Source organism: Panthera tigris, chromosome E3, assembly GCF_018350195.1.
Source record: "Panthera tigris isolate Pti1 chromosome E3, P.tigris_Pti1_mat1.1, whole genome shotgun sequence".
NCBI classification, from domain to species: domain Eukaryota; kingdom Metazoa; phylum Chordata; class Mammalia; order Carnivora; family Felidae; genus Panthera; species Panthera tigris.
In genome coordinates this window covers 39,173,653-39,190,576 of record NC_056675.1, presented here as the reverse complement: position 1 = coordinate 39,190,576, position 16,924 = coordinate 39,173,653, and the positions used below count along the sequence as shown (strand labels likewise).

The following is a 16,924-nucleotide window of genomic DNA, read 5'->3' as shown; positions in this document are numbered from 1 at the left end:
GTGAGCGTGCTGGGTGTGGTGCCCCTGGAGAAGTGCTCTGGGCCGGACCAGCCGGGGCAGTTTCCTTACCGTGCACAGCCCAGTGTCACCCCTTGTCACACATTCTTTCTGGGCCTGTGTTTTGTGCTGTGGGTTGTCCTAGGCATGCTGAGGAGAGAAGAGCAGAGAGCTGAGATACAGCATCTGGAGCTTTCCATGGGGAGCAGTGCAGTGCAGCCCCCCAGACAGGAATCACCCAGACAGCGGCGGTGGTGATGGGAAGCCTACAGTTCCGTGACAAGACTAGAGGGGCTGCTGCGTTCGAAGGACTTAGAGGACCGGTTCTGATGTGGTGCTAGCTAGCAGGGTGTGGCCTTGGGGCAGGTCTGAGCCTCAGTTTTCCTGTTTCGGAAGTGGAGATGATGGAGGCAGCCGTCTCACTGGCCTTGCAGCCCCCTGAGACACCTGGGGTGGCTCACGGAAGCCTGTATAAACTTTGGAATGTTGCGCAGAGGCGGTCTTGGCCTGGGGAGTTCCTCACAGAGCAGAAGCAGGGAATGTGCCAGAAGAAGACCTTAAGTGAAGGGCTATGGGAGTGTCCTGGTGTCACTCCCAGCCAGGAGCCGGTACGGTGGGACCAAGACTGCTGTTTGTGCCACGTGAGCCCTAGGGAGAAGGCTGCTTGGGCAGCAAGACTGCAGGGTCTGCACGAGGGGGCCTGGCTTTGAGGCCCAGCTCTGTGGGGGGCAGCCGGGTCCTTTCTGGAGGCACCGGGAAGATACGCTGACTCTTAGCCATTGGCAGTGGCTTTTTTCCCCCCTCGTACTTGGCTGTGGTGGGGTTCGGGCGTGGGGCCTACAGCTGTGGGGAGAAGGCTGCCCAGGGTGACCTCTCTTCCCAGGTCTTCGCTAGGGGGTCTCTGGCCCTGTCACTCGCCCCAGGGGCGTGTGGGTGTGCAGGCTGTGCCTGGTCGGCACATTTGTGAGTACATCCATTTTTGTGGCCCCACCAGTTTGTGGCTTTGTCCAGAGTGGCAGACAACTTTGTATCAAGCTTAATGAATGAATATTTGCTGCAGTTAAAAGGAATTTTTTTAAAAAAATGAGCACAGTCGAGTTGAATTGAATCGAGTCAAATTGAATACAGTGACAACCACAGACTCAGCAACGTAGAACCACGGGGCCAAAGGAGGAGGGCTCCCGAGCTCACAAGAGGGTGCCCCCAGGTGGCCACCCGTCCCTCCTCCTAGCCCCTCTGGTCAGGGCGGCACGGGCCTTGCAGAGGTCAGCAGGCCCCAGGCCTTGGGTCTCCCCTCCCTGGGTTCGGAGGCTGGGGGTGAGGTTCGCCCGTCGGGAGCAAGACCAGACCTGGCAGCCTCCGGCCCCGCCCGCTTCCGTGGCCGCCGGCCAGCGCAGGAGGACTCGGAGCTGCCTCGGGGGCCTCCGGGCCTCCAGGGTGTGGGCTGCGGGCCCAAGGGGAGTGGTGCACGGCTGTCACTCTCCCCTCCTCTCTCTGCAGTACGACAACCTCCTGAGCCAGTTTGGCTGCATGCAAGTGTCCACGTCCTCGTCGTCACACTGCCTGCCCGCCTCGGACGCAGGCCTGCCGCCAGCGGCGGGCAGCAACATCGAGCAGTACATCCATGACCTGGACACTAACTCTTTTGAGCTGGACCTCCAGTTTTCCCAAGACGAGAAGAGGCTCCTGCTGGAGAAGCAGGCCAGCGGCAATCCTTGGTAAGAGCTCGCAGGTGTAAGCCACGCTCCACTGACCGGCGCGGGGCGCCCGGCCTTCGTCGCCGCTGCCTGCCGAGGCCCCCACCGCCTCACACCTCCCTCGCTGCCTTGCGTGCTCTGCAAACGAGGGCCCTCAAAGGGTCCAGCTTGAAACGGGTGTTTGGAGGCGTCGGGCCCGGGGATGAGTGGGTTTCAGCCTGTCGGGGCTGTAGCCCTTGGGGTTGAGCGGGCCGGGCCTGCCGTTGCCCGTGATCCGATGCTGTGGATTCGTGGCAGACTGGATGACCACCGCCCCCTGGTGAGGCGTGTGGGACATTCCAGAGTTTTAGCTATTGCGGATCGTCATTTGCATGTAGCTTTTCCCACGTGCCTGGGTATTTCTTAAAAGTGGAGCCCTGGGGTGGCAGACGGGGTGGCGGTGTGCACATGCGTTGTGTCCACAGTGCCCAGAACCCCCTGTTTCCCAGCTCTCTTGCCTCGCCTTACGCGTTTGATGTTCTAAAAGTGGGCTCATGGGAACTTGCACTTGTATTGTTACTGAGGCAATCATCTTCTGTGTTCGTTGGCCATTTGTATTTATTTTTTGAGGTATTGTATGTCCTTTGGCTGTTTTTCTTCTTGTACGTTTTCCATCTTTTTGAAATTGACTTCTGAGAACCATAGACGTGAAGAATATGTTTGTTGCCTGTTTTGCACACATTTTTCAGTTATCTTTGCATTATCTTTTCCAGTTACGTTGTGTGTATTTTTGAATAGAAGTTACAAATTCTTACCAAGTTACATGTGTCTGTTTTCATTTTGTTTTCCACCTTAGTCATGTTGAGAAGAGTGTCTGTACCCTGACATTTTCTTGATGTGTTTTTATGGTTTCACCTTTCACTTGGGCAGAGGGGAGTCCACCTTGGGGATGGGGTGGGGAGATGTGTAGGGGTAGGAGTGGGGATGGAGGGAGAAGGTGGGCGATCAGAGGGCTGGGCTGGGCCAGAGTGTGGAGGAGTGAGAAGGCAGGGCCCAGAGGGGAGCGCGTGGTGAAGCTGGGATTTTGTACCATTAGAAATTATCGTTTCTAGAAAAAGTGACGGTGATGTTGGCCAACTGGAATACTCTACACTTCTCTGGAGTTTGTCTTTTCTCAGGTGGTATCGCTTAGGCTTGTGTGCTGAGCAGGGAGGAAGGGGCTTTGGTCCAAGCAGTGTGAGCACCGCCGGGGCGCACACTCTCTGCACGCCTCCATGCCGGCTTGTGCGGGAGCGTCCTAGGCCGTGCGTGCTGGGGTCCCTGACGAGGGCTTGCTCTGTTGCAGGCGCGGGGTTACTCCCCAGAAAACCGTGTCTTTGCCTCTGGCGTTTCCTGAGGCTCTTCTGTCCAGGTTCTGGGCCCTGCCGAGGCCTCTTGCCGTGCCTCTCTTCGTTCCGGCTTCTCTTCCCTTTTCTCCAGGTTCAGGCCTATTTGGAATCTGGTGACGGCAGGAGCTTCGAGGCACCCTTTATTTGGCCAGCGGGAGATCTGTCAAACACTTTGTTCTTAGGAACCGCGGCTCCCGGTGTAGGTCGCGCAGGGCTTACCGCTAATGGTGTGATACCGCTGAGATGGTGTGTGCTCTCTCCTTCCCGTTCTCTGTGAGCGGGCATTGCACTTCTTCAGGGGCCCCACGCTGTACGGTGACGCGGTTTCTGGACGGTGTGCTCTTTTTGTATTTTCTGAAGAAGTAGGTTTACAGTAGAAGTAGGTGCAGTTTTAGAAATTTAGTGAACTCTCAGTATTTCTACTGCGCTCTTAGTGGCTGTCGTCAGTTATACCTGCTGTCATTACTGTAACTCCGTGCCATCCAGTAAATCCTTGCTTTGAAATTGTGAAGTTTTCCTTGTGCCTACACAGACACCCGACAGGATCTGAGTACACTTTGCTGACTTTTTTTGCAATAAAATTTTAAAATTTGTGAAAAACATTTCTGAATTTTATCTGAAACTATTCTTTTTCCATATTTAATTTTTTTTTTAATGTTTATTTTATTTTTGAGAAAGAGAGACCGAGCATGAGCTGGGGGAGGGGCAGAGAGGGAGACACAGAATCTAAAGCAGGCTCCAGGCTCTGAGCCGTCAGCCCAGGGCCCGACGTGGGGCTCGAACTCACAAACCGTAAGATCGTGACCTAAGCCGAGTCAGATGCTTAGCTGACTGAGCCATCAGGCGCTCCTGAAACTATTATTTTAGATTCGGATGATGTAGTCTAAAATAAAAGGACGTTTATCACCTATCTTCCACATTTAAGTAGGAATCATCGCCTCAAAAAGGGAGACGATCTGCTTTCTTGATCCATAGCAGCCCCACCTACGTCTGAAGGGACTGAAGAGGAGGCCCTGCCTCTGAGAGAGGGAGCGGGCCGCCTGCGGAACCTGGGCCGGACTGCAGGAGCTACCGCGTACCCACGGGTGTCATTACCTTCCGGGTCGTGTCTCTGAGCAGAATGTTTGGCATCCTGCCATGGTGCCAGTGGGGCTGCAGCCTCCGTGGCCCCTCATTCGGAGTTTTAACAGTAAAGGAATTTCGTGTTGTAATTGTACACAAGGAGCTCTTTCAGTGCCACACATTAATAAAAAGCCACTGTGTTGGGGCGCCTGGCTGGCTCAGTCAGTTGAGCGTCCGACTTCGGCTCAGGTCACGATCTCACGGTCCGTGAGTTCGAGCCCCGCGTCGGGTTCTGTGTTGACAGCTCGGAGCCTGGAGCCTGTTTCAGATTCTGCGTCTCCGTCTCTCTCTCTCTCTCAAAAACACATAAACATTTAAAAAAAAAAAAAAAAAGAAAGCCACTGTGGCGTCTTACAGAGAAGTCACGTTGTCCAGGTTGGAGCAGTGCATGTGAAAGCTCAGAGACCAACGAGCGTTGGGCCATGGATGCTACGGGGTGACAGGTAAAGAGGCTTGGTGCCGCCACAGGCCGTGGCGCAGCGGCTCGCTGGGTTAACGAGATGGCTGCATCCCTCCCGGCGAGTTGTACTTTTGCCTCACATGTGGATGAATCCCCAGATACTGCTTGTATTGCAAGCATTAAGCCAAGCGTTGGCTTTGAGTCTGTGAGCCCAGATTCGCATATTTAGGAAGAGAAAAGCAAACTGTGATCCTTGCACATGGATGAAAACTAGACGCTCGCAGTTAATCCCACCGTCGTGTTGAATCTCTACGGCTTGGAAGCTGAAGTCCCACGGATGATCTGCACGTTTCTTGAGCTGAGCACCGCACCGTCCTTCAGCTCCTTATTGATAACACTGGTTAATCCCCCGGCATTCAGGACACAGGGAAGACTCGGGAAGACTCCCTCGTCAGCGCCACACGTGCCCCTCACCGCTGTCGACACCAGAGGAGTCCTGGATAGATTTTCAGCACGGATTCAGTGAGATCTGCCACGCCAATCCAGTAACGCGGTTTGTATCCTTTTAGCTCGAAGACTTTGTAGACACCCTCAACCGCCATCCTGGGAGGTCTCTTCCAGTTTTCACCGTCATTGTCTGCTCCCGTTCCTGGATTCGGTTCCCGGAGAGAAAAGTCTGCCACGTTCACTCCACACAGCCACACGAAGAGTTGCCACGTTCTCCCGGAATCCATCCGTGGCTGCCACTGGGATGAATGCCAGGTTTTCAGTTGGAAGATAGCGAGATCTCACGGAATCCAGATCACACCCACTTCCCATCAGACGGTGTCCGGGTGGTCCGCTTAGTTTCCAGGTCACGTAGGAGAGTATCCACTGGGTTGGAAACCACAGTCACGACACAGCTTGACTAGAGGCGGAACGGTGGATTTGAAGGCGCTCACGCTCCTCTGGCCTAGACTGAGCCATCCCTGTCCCTCCTGCTGACAGACCCCTGCAGCCACCACCGCAAGCCCGGTCTCGGTGACCAGAGTCTTCTGTCGGCCACAGTCTCAGGCGTGTGAAGGAAGAAGCTCCCGCGTGGCAGACCCAGCGTTTCTCCTTTGAGTTCATCTTCCGAAACATCCCGACCAGGGCAAGTTGGTCAGCGAGAGACTCTCCCAGAGTGTTGACGGCACAGGCCGCTCCAACTTGGGCAACGCCCGCTGCCGTGATCTTACCGGTGGCGGTCCGGTTTTCCCCAGCGCCACCGCCGTGGCAGCGGAGAGACAGCCAGAAGAGCCGCGCAGGGGCGGCCGAGTCGGCGGCGTGCGTCGTGTCTTTCCGAGGGCGCAGGAGCTGCCCGGAGTGCATCTTGTGACTCTTACTGTCTGTCCTGGAACAAACGCGTCGACAGGTGTGCCGGTGGTGCAGAGGCAGCGGTGGGTGAAACCACGGGTGCCAGGTCACGAATCCAGGCCGTGGCACCTAGCCGTGCGCAAGCGCCTGGGCTCTCTACAGCCAGCACGCGCTCATGGCGAGGGAAGAACCCCTCCTCACTTGTAAGTAGTCATCACCGAACTCTCGTTTTGTTAGTCGTGTGCATAGCGCAACGGGAAGTGTGCGGGAAACGTCTCTGCCGCCGACCCAGCTGTGAGCCGCCTCAGGCCGAGCCTTTGGCTGTTGGTTGGCGCCGGGAGTCAGACCCCCTCTCGTTCCGTGAAGACCGTTTTCTTTTTTTGTTTGTTTTCTTTTTTTTTTTTATTTTTTTATTTTTTTTTTCAACGTTTTTTATTTATTTTTGGGACAGAGAGAGACAGAGCATGAACGGGGGAGGGGCAGAGAGAGAGGGAGACACAGAATCGGAAACAGGCTCCAGGCTCCGAGCCATCAGCCCAGAGCCTGACGCGGGGCTCGAACTCACGGACCGCGAGATCGTGACCTGGCTGAAGTCGGACGCTTAACCGACTGCGCCACCCAGGCGCCCCCCGTGAAGACCGTTTTCACCACAGAGTTTTACTGGCGAACGATGGTCGTTCCAACTGGGCCGTGTGGCCCTTTTTTCTGGGAGGTGAGCGGCATGAGCCTGTCAAGACTGACAGCTGCCAGTGTTTGTTACCGGTGACAAAATCGAAATTAGAATTTTGGGAAACGGTATCTGTTTCTGTGACCTTGCCATCTTCCCAGTGCTTCAGGCCTTTTTTTGAGGAGGTAAGTAGCGATGGTGATATGTTGAATTTGTCAGCACTGAGAAGGTCTCCGTCGTAACCCAGCGAACCACCGTCTTTCAGGTGAGTGCCGTGTGCCGCTGTAAAATCGCGTCAGGGCGGCAGAGCCGTTCAGAGCGCCAGGTGCCCCGATGAGCTGCAGGGTCCCAGGGCCCGAAACGCCCATTGCTGGGGACTCCGCTTCCGCACGGCAGCGGACCTGGCAGGAGCCGCACTGGCCGAGCAGAGGCGGAGGCAGGCCGGAGCCCCCGGTTCTCGATGTGAGGCCACGTGCTAACGAGGTTTGGCAAATGTGCAGCAGGCTCATGCTTCGCGTTAATTATCTTCGTTTTGGAAAAAAGTTACTCTCGAATAAAAATGGGGCTTATGTTAGTATGTGATGGGTTTATTTTTGTATCTTACGAATTAAATAAATATTTGAAAATGCCTCTGTCTTAATTTCTCATACATAAATATCAGTGGCTGAAACCCATATAAAGGACGTCTCTTCGGGATCTTCTGTAAAGTTTGAGGGTGTAAAGGGGTCCCAAGAGCTAGTGTTTTAGAGCCAGCTGGCCACGGTCACTTGTTCCTCCATCACCTGTGTCAAAGCCCAGTGTGGGAGCCTTCCTGAGGCGGTCAGGAGAGCCACTTCGGGGTCCTGGCAGTCCTGCTCGGCTCTCCTGGGTGCGACCGTGCACTGAAACGGCTCAGGCTTGCTTGTGGCCTCAGGCTTGCATCCTCGAAAGTGATCTTTTCAGGGTATAGGGGGGGTGCTGCTGGGCTGGTGTGAGGAGGAGAGAACCGTGGCTGTGGAATCAGGAAGGAGCGTCTTAACCCCGTCACCCTTCGAGAAACGAGCGTCCCCGTGTGTGGAGCAGGGCTGCGGTGAAGCCCCGCCTGCCTGCCGACCGCGCTCCGAGAGTCCCGGGCTCGGGGGTGCAGGGGCACGTGCCGCTGGCCAGAGAGGGGAAAGGTGCCTCGTGCAGGAGTTGGGGGTGCCTTTTTAGGGGAGCGGGAATTGACTTTTGGAAGGAAAAGACTCAAAGCGATGCCTTAACTACTTAAACTTTTCAAAGGAGATCCCCAGCAGCCTGTTGTAAGCCTGGGTGAGCGCGCTGTGCGACTGGGTTGTGACACTTGTGCTCGTAATGGAGCTTCGGACCCTCTGCGTCTTGCCTCGGGTTCATTTCAGTGCAGCCACTGGGTCCAGTCGACCGGCGCCAGCTGTCACCCCCGGGCCGTGTGGCTCCATGCCTCCTGCTTGCACACGTGTGGCAGGGAAGGTGTGTGCTGGTTCGCGCAGTTGGGCGGGGCCCATCCGTGGGGTGTGTCCGTGGGGTCCTCACCACGGGGATGAGGAAGGGGCTTCCCTGCAGTGCCACGATGTTCTGTGGCTGAGCCGGTGCCGTGACTTCAGTTTCACTGGTGCAGAAACACCTTTGGGGACGTTTGTGCTCCTGCTCCTTGTCTTTCTTTACTTCCTGAGGGCCGGTAGCCGGGAGTGGGCTCACCTCTCAGTACACGATTTCCAGATTGCCTTTTGGCGGGCCTTGAGTTCAGGGCCATAGGCACCGGTGCCGTGCGGGAGCGTCCCTTTCCAGAGTTGTCCCGGGGCGCTCGCACACACGCCAGGGCACCCCAGTAGGGCATGCGGGAAGGGGAGCTTTTGGTTTATTTAGGGCCGTTGAGAATGTGGCGAGGTCGCTTACTCTCTCTGGGAATTTCTAGCTTGTGTCCTTTGCTCAGTTTTCTGTTGAAGCTTTGAGCCTTTCCCGCCACTTTGTGCTCTGTGCGGTGCACGTGCTGACCCTGGATTGCGGAAGGTTTCTCCAGCCGGTCTCCTTGTTCACGTTGGTTGATGTGCATTCAGAGGTGCTTTCTGTGCTCTCCTGGTCCTGGCCGCTACTGACAAAGTAACTCCTCCTTGCAGGCCCTTCCTTCCCTGCTCTTCCCTTGCCAGGAGCTGGATCGCTTTGGGGCTTCTGGTGACCTGGGATCAGAGTTAACTGTCCTCGACAAGAATCTTCCCTAGTTTCTCAAGCTCGGGGAAAACCAGAATATTTTATTCTGTCTCATGTTGACCCACATGAGGCTGCGAAGATGCCGTGAGGCCATGTCTTTCCTTCTTTCTTGCTCGTCTTCCCTGGTGCCGTGGCGCCCTTGGCCCGGTGCCCTTGCGGCCCGGCTGCCCGGAGGGCTTGGCGGTGGGATCCTTCACAAGCCTGGGCTGAATTTGAGCTCCCCTCCACACCCAGTGTAATTTAATTCAGGTCTCCCCGTATTATTTGTGGTCCTGAATGTCACATCCATTTGCTCTGTGTTGGGGCTTGTTGACTAGAAGAGGCTTTCTGTTTGATGCGTGTATTTCCGTGCTGCAGGAGATCATTATATCTCCTCTTCCAAGTCTTGTTTTGTTTGTTGGCTTTGTTTTTAAGTACTTTGAGAGGGAGGTACTGCGCTTTTCCTCATAGACCAGTTTTTTCGTTAAAATTTTGTTTAGTTTTACAAATCCACATGCTGCTACGTCCCCTTAGAAGTAGTCTGGGGCCACAGCGGGCTCTGGAGCGGGCGCTGGTGTGGTTGGGTTAGTCTGGGGGCACTTCTCGGGCCCAGTTGAGCCTGGTGGGAGAATACTGGTCTGCCAGCTTGGCTGGCCTCGCACACATACTAGGTGTCCCGTGTGCGCCCCGGCTCAGATACAGAATGGTAAAACTGTCACTGTTTGAAGTAACAGTTGTTTTATGCCTTTTCAAACATAAAACGCTATGTTCTCCAGTAGGTCCCCCGGACCAAGAATTTCCATAAAGTCACACACAACAGAAACCGGCAACCGTTCACTTTAACCAAAAGAGATACAACCTTTAGACATTAACACGACATCTTTGAAACTCCCAGGAGTCAAAGTGAAGCATACTTGCTAATAATGTGTGTTAAGTCAAAGTCATGTTTCTTGCTTTCTCTTCCAAATTCCTGCCGTATTTGGGTTAGGAGTGCTTTGTTACTATGGTAGAAACAGCAGTAAGTTGTTTTTTTTTTTTTTTAAGGTTTCTTTTTTAAGAGCGAGCGCGCGCGCGTGTGAGCACACACACGCTCGTGCGCACACTTGAGTGGGAGAGGGGCGGAGAAAGAGAGGGACAAAGGATTCGAAGAAGGCTCTGTGCTGACAGCAGAGAGCCCGATGTGGGGGTCAAACTCAGGAACCGTGAGATCGTGACGTGAGCTGAAGTCGGATGCTTACTTGAGGCCCCTCCCCCCCGCCCCCCTAGGCGCCCCTACCAGTAAGATGTTGTCAGACGGAGTCCAGCATTTTAATTTTAGGGATTTGTGATTCTTGGCTACTCGGTGGTTTCTGAGTATCCAGTCGGGGGTCCCAGCTTGGGCAGGGAACACGTGGCCAGCAGTCAATATCCCGAGTTGACTCTCAGCAGCCTCCACCCTTCTGGGGGCCTCTGTGTTCGCCTCAGCTTTGTTCACATTAAAGAGGACGTGTGTCACGGTACGGGTCTGCAGCGCCGCCTCGCCGCCACCTGTGTGCTGCTGCGCGAATACCGCTGTGCGAGAGTTAGCAGCAGGCGACCGTGCTGGCAGGAGTGGATGCTGGCCCGCTTGCGCGGTGCGTCGCACTTGGGCTTCACGAGTCACCGGAGCGAGTTGGGGCTGTGAGGAGGCTTGAGCAAAGCTCACAGATGCCCTCGGGAAGTTCATTTTGAGCGGAGTTGGGAGCATTTCCGTCCCTGACTCACGGCAAGCGTCTCATTCTTGCTTTCTTCCTTTCATAGGCACCAGTTTGTAGAAAATAACTTGATACTAAAGATGGGTCCGGTAGATAAGCGAAAGGTAAGCCTGACTCCCGCCGCACCACCGGCTGCCCGTCTCCCTGTCTGCTCTTGGTCAGGGCCTAGCCTCCTTCGGTTGCACACAGCGTCCTTGGTCTTGGTTCCCTTTCTCTAAAAGAACGTTTCTAGATTTGATGGCTAAGGAAGACTCAGCCACTCAGCGGAAGCCGTTTGAAACCACACAGGAAGGCTGTGGTAAAATAGAAATACAACCTCTCGTTTCGGGCTCAGGACCGGGGTTTTCATATCCTCACGAGTTGTTGATTTTTTCATTAGAATCGTTTTTCCAAGTTGTTATTTATTTGTGACCTTGTTATGGATTAATTAAATGGATTGTGTCAAAAATATCAGACCCCACCAACATTCTCCCATCTGCCGACACGGGCCCTTCTGAGGTCAGGCTCCCGGTCTCCGTTCCTGGCTGTGCCAGAGACGCCGCCCGGTGCGGTGTAGCAGATAGGGCTTCCGTCAGGAACACGGGGCCTTGCGGTGATGGTGGGCCAGCAGAGTCGGCTCGTCTTCGCCTGCCCGTGCTGCCGCTGCCCCTGCCCCGTGTGGCAGCCACGGGGGGGGGGGGGGGGGGCGGCACGCCCAGTGAGGACATTGGGATCCAGCTCCAGAAGGCCAGGCAGGCTGGGCGCTCAATTCCTCCTGCGCCTGTGTGGCACGAGAGGCCGATCCGTGGTGGGGAGGCTGTGTCTTGAGTGCGTGGGCGGGTGGTGGGCAGTGGGCCCGGTGCCCAGAGCTGCTTTGACGGCCTGGCCTCAGGGGCAGCGGTATGTGCCACCTCCTCCCTGAGGTGTCACTGCTGGGCCCTGACAAGCAGCCTCTTTTCGTTTTGCATCAGGGCTTGTTTGCACGACGACGACAGCTACTGCTCACAGAAGGGCCACACTTGTATTATGTGGATCCTGTTAACAAAGTCCTGAAGGGCGAAATTCCGTGGTCACAAGAACTCCGACCAGAGGCCAAGAACTTTAAAACCTTCTTTGTCCACACGGTGAGTTTGTCTCTCTGGGTTCTCCTTTGAGGGGCTGGTGTTTCTCCCTTTCCTGTGTCCCGGGGGCCCCATGTTCTTGGCTCAGCCCTGAGCTGGGCCAGCTTGTCTTTCTAAGGGGTCTGTGACCCTTCCTGCAGAGGTGAGGGCTGCACATATGGGAAGGAAAACCCCACATGCTCGCGTGCTTCCACCGGCATTGGCAGTGGCTGTAGCGGGACGATGGTCTCCTGCTCTCTTTCACGACAGGTCGAGGTGCTGGTCTTGGCGGGATTCCCTCGGGTTCATTAAATCGGTTTTGTCTCCACAGCCGAACAGGACGTATTACCTGATGGACCCGAGTGGGAATGCTCACAAATGGTGCAAAAAGATCCAGGAAGTGTGGAGACACAGGTACCAGAGCCACCCGGACGCCGCCGTGCAGTGACACGTCCGAGGCTGCTGCCCTCGCTGCCAGGACACGTGCCCCAGCGCGGCTCGCCGCCATCGGGACGCTTCCAGACCACCTGCCAGCCATCTCAAGGGGGACGCAGACGGCGGAACCTTGCAGCTTTTTTATTTAAAAGAAAAGAAGAAAAAAATACCCAACCACACAAAGAACAAAACCAATAACGAAAAGGAATTCAGGGTCGCTTTGCTTGCTCTCTGTGCTCTGTGGAGGCTCCCCAAGCTCTCCTCGCCACGGGGACCCGGCACCGTGCACGTCCGCCTGATTCCCTCCCGGGCAAGTGGAACAGACTCGAGTCACCAGCTCTGCACCACACGCCCTGGTCACCTGTGGCCGAGGGGACGGGGTGTGTGTCTGGGCTCTTTCCGCCCCGAGGCTGTCGCAGAACCCTTTTGGCAGGGAGCCATATACCCTCCGCCCGGAGTTGGCCTTGGTCTCTGCGGGCTGGGAGTGTTCTTGGCTTTGGTCCGCGTGCTCCCTTTCTCATGTCCCTACTTGATGCCCCCCTGTGCCCCAGCAGGGCCCCTTGCTTGCCTTCTCACGCAGCTCTGGCTGTGAGATTTCTGTGGCTGTGAGTGCTCGCTCTGTGGGCTGCGTGTGGCGGGCAGGCTCCAGGTGGTGAGACGTGGCCCGGGCCGTCGGGGTGAGATGCTGAGGTTGGAGGGTGCCAGCGGGGTGTTCCGACCGAACAGCCTTCCAGGCGGTGTGGCCCTGTGGGGCTGGAAACCAGGCCCGTGCCCGGAAAGAGCACTGGCAGAAGCGGGCACCCGGCCGCACCAGGAGTTAGGGCTCCGTCCTGCTCCGTGTGAGGCCAGGGTGGCAGGGCAGATGTAGGGAGGCACCGCTTGGTGAGCTCCTCCCGAGAGTTTTTTCAGAGGGCGAGCTTTGCAGGCCTCCCCCTGGTCGGTTCGGTAGGGCCGAGAGACTCCGGGCGCCAGCAGGCTCCCGGCTGCCACATGCACCCTTTCCGTCGCGATCGAACGTTCTCCTGGCGAAACTCTGAGCGCTTGCACATCTCGGTGGCGAGGGTCTAAAAGCTGCCTCGTGCTGCCAGGTCATCTGGTCCCCATCAAGATGTGGACCTTGCCTGGAAGAAAACGTTCGCCTTGCACGAGGGGTAGGAACGCCACACTGGGGCCTGAGCATCCCGCCTGCTCGCTCCCTGGTTTCAGGGTTCTTCCTTGTGTTCCTTAGAGGCAGCAGGAAGCTGTACGCCATGGGGGGGTCCAGGATTTACCGGTCCTTTGATTTTCTTCGCTGCCAGTCCCTGGTGGTCACTGCTCTGCATTTCTCTCCCTGCTCAGGTTGTCCCTGGAGGGCGATCCTCAGTCCCCTGTCGGAGAGGGGGAGGCCCCTCTGCTTGCAGGCTGCTCACAGACACACCTCTGTCCCCAGGGGATGAAGGTGTCCTTTAGGCTTTCAGGAAGGCACCAGCGGAAGGCTCCCGTGGAAAAGATCCACCACCGTCCCCCGCCGCCCATTTCCCCCTCGACCCTCCGCCTATCTGGAGCAAAAACATCCGCTGCCCTGTGTTGACAAGCGGTCCAAATCCAGAGAAAAGAGGTTCTTCTCAAACTGGTTAGCCCGGGAGGAGTGCGTGGCTGTGGCGGTCCCGCCTCAGGGCAGCGCAGGAGGCGGGGGCGGGTGGTGGTTGGGAGCAGAGGCGCTGCCAGGTTTGCCGATGGCTTCCCCCCGGGCTGCGTGCGCTGCTCTGCACTAGCGCCCGAGCCTTACGAGCCTTACGTGAGCAAGCAAGTGCGCGTGCGCCTAGGTGGGTGGCAAGGTGTCGGCGTGCTTGCCCTTGGGGCGCCACAGGGAGCAGGACCCTGCTCTGGGCTGGAGTCGTAGGTCAACCTCCTGTCGTCCTCTTTCTTGCTTGTGAAAAAGCTTACCTGTGTTCACCTGCTTTTGAGAAAGTCCGTCTCGCTTGGCCCTTTCAGGAAGTCCGTTTGCAGCTTTTTCCCCATATCGATAACTTAACTTTGTCGGCACACCGCTTCTGTGGCTGTGCCGTTAAGAGAGTTAGGGGCCTGCTCCTGCACAGCATCCTGGGATCTGGTTACAGGGACCCGAGCAGAGCTGGTATCGGGCTTTCCCAAGAGCACTCAGCTGGGCTGCTCTGGGAGAGACGCATCGGCCGTTGCCTTCTTCTCCCTGGTTGGCGCCACTACCTCCCGGGCTAACCCCTCAAGCTCCATCTTAACCTCCAAAACCAGAGAACGAGGGGTTCGGGGTCGAGCTCGCAGCTGACAGAGTTGAAGTGACTGCCCTTGCCTGAGCCAGTGACAGCTGAGCCCTTCCCTGTAGGCTACGTTTCTCCTCTCACTCAGAGCCTTCTCCCCCCCCTCCCCCCCTTCTTAAGGCCTATACTTCCTCTTTTCCTACCCTGTGCTTACTCGTGTTAGCTTTAGTTTTATCCAGCTTGTCCTTAGAGCTCCTGTCCCGGCATGCAGGTGCCTTACATTCTAAGATGTGGACGTAACTGTTAGTCTAGTACGTACACAGACATACACGGAAATGCAAATGATGTACCTAAGGCGAGAAAGAAAACGCCCTGTTTGATGGATCCAGGAGCCGTGTGTCCCGCTGCGAGAGGGCAAGGGGAAGTGTAAGTGCCAAACCGAAGAGCCGCCAAGCAGAGCCCGCCCTGCCCGCACCGTGTGGCCTCGCTGGCATGGAGGGGAGGGAGCGGGGCTGTGGTCTGCGTGGGCTCGTACAGCCCGCTGTCCTCGTCCCTCTCTGGGCACTCCAGGAAGCCAGGTTTGGGTGCACTTGTCTCTTGCCCTCTTGGTGTGGACCTCGCCAGGAGAGCGGGTGGTGGGTGGTGGTAGCCTGCAGCCCCGTCGGGTGCACAGAGCCCCACCTGGTGAATGGCACTGCATTGCACCTGCGCTTCTGAACCTTGGCTCTCAGGAGTTTGTTGCAGAGCTGCTCGGGAAAGATGCCTGTCACGGTCACGCCAGAGCTCACAGCACCCGCACCTGCTCCGGCCCCCGGAGGCCACGCTGTGGTATTTGTGGCCCATACGCGCCCAGGGCCGCGTGTTGTCACAGGGGCTCCAGGTGATTCTGTATTCTATTAAAACATTTGTTTTCGGGGAAAAAAAAAAAATCAACCGTAGGCTTACCAACCCAGAAAAGACCACTGTGAACGTTCTGGTGTATAGCCCACCTTCTCCCCTCCCCCCATGCACACATTTGTTTTCTTTTTAAACTAAACTGGGAACATAAAACACTGTTCTGCATTCAGCTTTTTTCACTTGATAATTTATCTTAAGCATTTCTCCATGTCGTGAGCAATGATTAAAAAAACATTGTTTTCAGTGATTGTAGAGCTTAATGGTTATAAATTTTATCATAATTTATCTAACCATTTCCCTGTTGTAAAACACTTAGATGGTTTTTGGTTTTTCACTATTTAAATAATGCTGTGATGAATATCTTCCTAAATCTTTGATTTTGACTCTGATCTCCCCCTTCCCCCCCCCCCCCTATTCCTAGAAGTCATGTTTTTGGGTTAAGGAGTTTGTTTTAAAGGTGGTTTTTTAGTCCTTCCTCCATCTTCATCTGATGCTTAGATGCTCAGAGTTCAGTGCAGAGCCTCCTTGGTTGTGTCCCGAGGATTCTGAACAACTCAGTTTCTGGTAAGGGGTGTGTTCCAAAGAATGTTTTAATAAGACTGCTCTTTTCTTTTTTTATAATGCTAAAATGACATCCTTATTTAGGTCCGTTTGTGGCAGATTTTTTCAAAAGCTAATTTCCTTATTTTCATTGAAGACTCTGGTTATGCTTGCATGTTAGTTACCGTCCCGTCCCCGCTGCTGCGGCCGTCCAGTGCTCCGTGATCTCGTCAGAAGCTCGCGCTTTGTGTCCACAATGGTACTGAATGTGCATCTGCACAGTCAGCTGAGAGGAAAAGTGTTGAACTGACCTTGCCACATGCTTACTGGATGATTTGTAGTCAAGTTCGTACACTCAGTACATTGGGCCTTTCGGAATCAGTAAAAGAGCAAATTCTCTACTTGCAAGAGACCACGTACACAGTTGGGTTTTGCAGAAATCTCATTGCCCTCATTCTCTCCAAATGGTGGGACTCAGTAAGAAGGTCTTAGCGGTTCAGTAGCGTGCAGTGGCTAGGCCTTTTCACTGTGGAATGTGATTGTCCTGGCCGACACGGTTTAAGGACCTCTCACACTGTTTCAGGTTGTCTGCTGGTCATCGTGTCCACACCACCCAATTTGGTTTCATTCTTAATTTCTCCACTTTAGTTTGGGGTCCACTGATTCTGAGGAGAGGTGCATGAGAGATTTTTTAGGTGCCATGGTCAGTGCTGCTTGAGTCCGCCAGAGATTATGGCTGGATTGTGCAGAATGAGATTCCCTGCCGCCCTCTGACACCCCAAGTCCCCTGTGCCCTGGCCGGTCCACAGACTGGGTGCTCACCGCCCGGTCCGCGGAGGCTGCAGCTGCCGTGAAGAGGCGTAGAGTGTGGTGAGGGCACTGTTCTCGGAGATGTTGCCATATAGGTCTTTCCACATTGTTTCATCTCACCCAGAGCTAAAGTGAACTGATGGGGACTCATGTAGCCTTTCCCTCTCAGGCAGCCTCTGTGACAGGTGCCTTAAATCAGGGCGGGAGTCACTCCCAGAGCCTCTGAGGGGCGCAGGCTGCTGGTCCAAGATTGCAGAGTTGTGAATCAGGCTGCCTGTGGAGAACTGGTCTGGGGAAGAAGCTGTTCCAGGAAAGAGCAGTCCTATCTGTAGCTGAGACAGCTGTGGTGGGCAACTGACCGTGCCTACACGTATACCTGAATTTTCCACAGAACCCATTTCTTCAAATACGAAGAAACACCAAACTTCACGTACAGAGAACTTTT

The 16,924-nt window shown here is 55.4% G+C and overlaps 1 protein-coding gene and 1 pseudogene across 7 annotated transcripts in view; one reads left to right on the top strand and one right to left on the bottom strand.

The window, feature by feature from the left end:
- PDPK1 (3-phosphoinositide dependent protein kinase 1) overlaps positions 1 to 12,233 on the top strand; it is a 74,870-nt gene extending 62,637 nt beyond the window's left edge. For all 7 annotated transcript variants that reach the window (XM_042971663.1, XM_042971664.1, XM_042971662.1 and 4 more), the window contains 4 exons: positions 1,498 to 1,715; positions 10,549 to 10,606; positions 11,453 to 11,605; positions 11,913 to 12,233. In XM_042971663.1, the coding sequence (XP_042827597.1) occupies positions 1,498 to 1,715; positions 10,549 to 10,606; positions 11,453 to 11,605; positions 11,913 to 12,029 (546 nt within the window). In that variant the 3' untranslated portion in view covers positions 12,030 to 12,233. The remainder of the gene's footprint in view (positions 1 to 1,497; positions 1,716 to 10,548; positions 10,607 to 11,452; positions 11,606 to 11,912) is intronic.
- On the bottom strand, positions 1,849 to 8,419 carry LOC102948816 (annotated as a pseudogene).
- Positions 12,234 to 16,924: the final 4,691 nt, after the last annotated feature.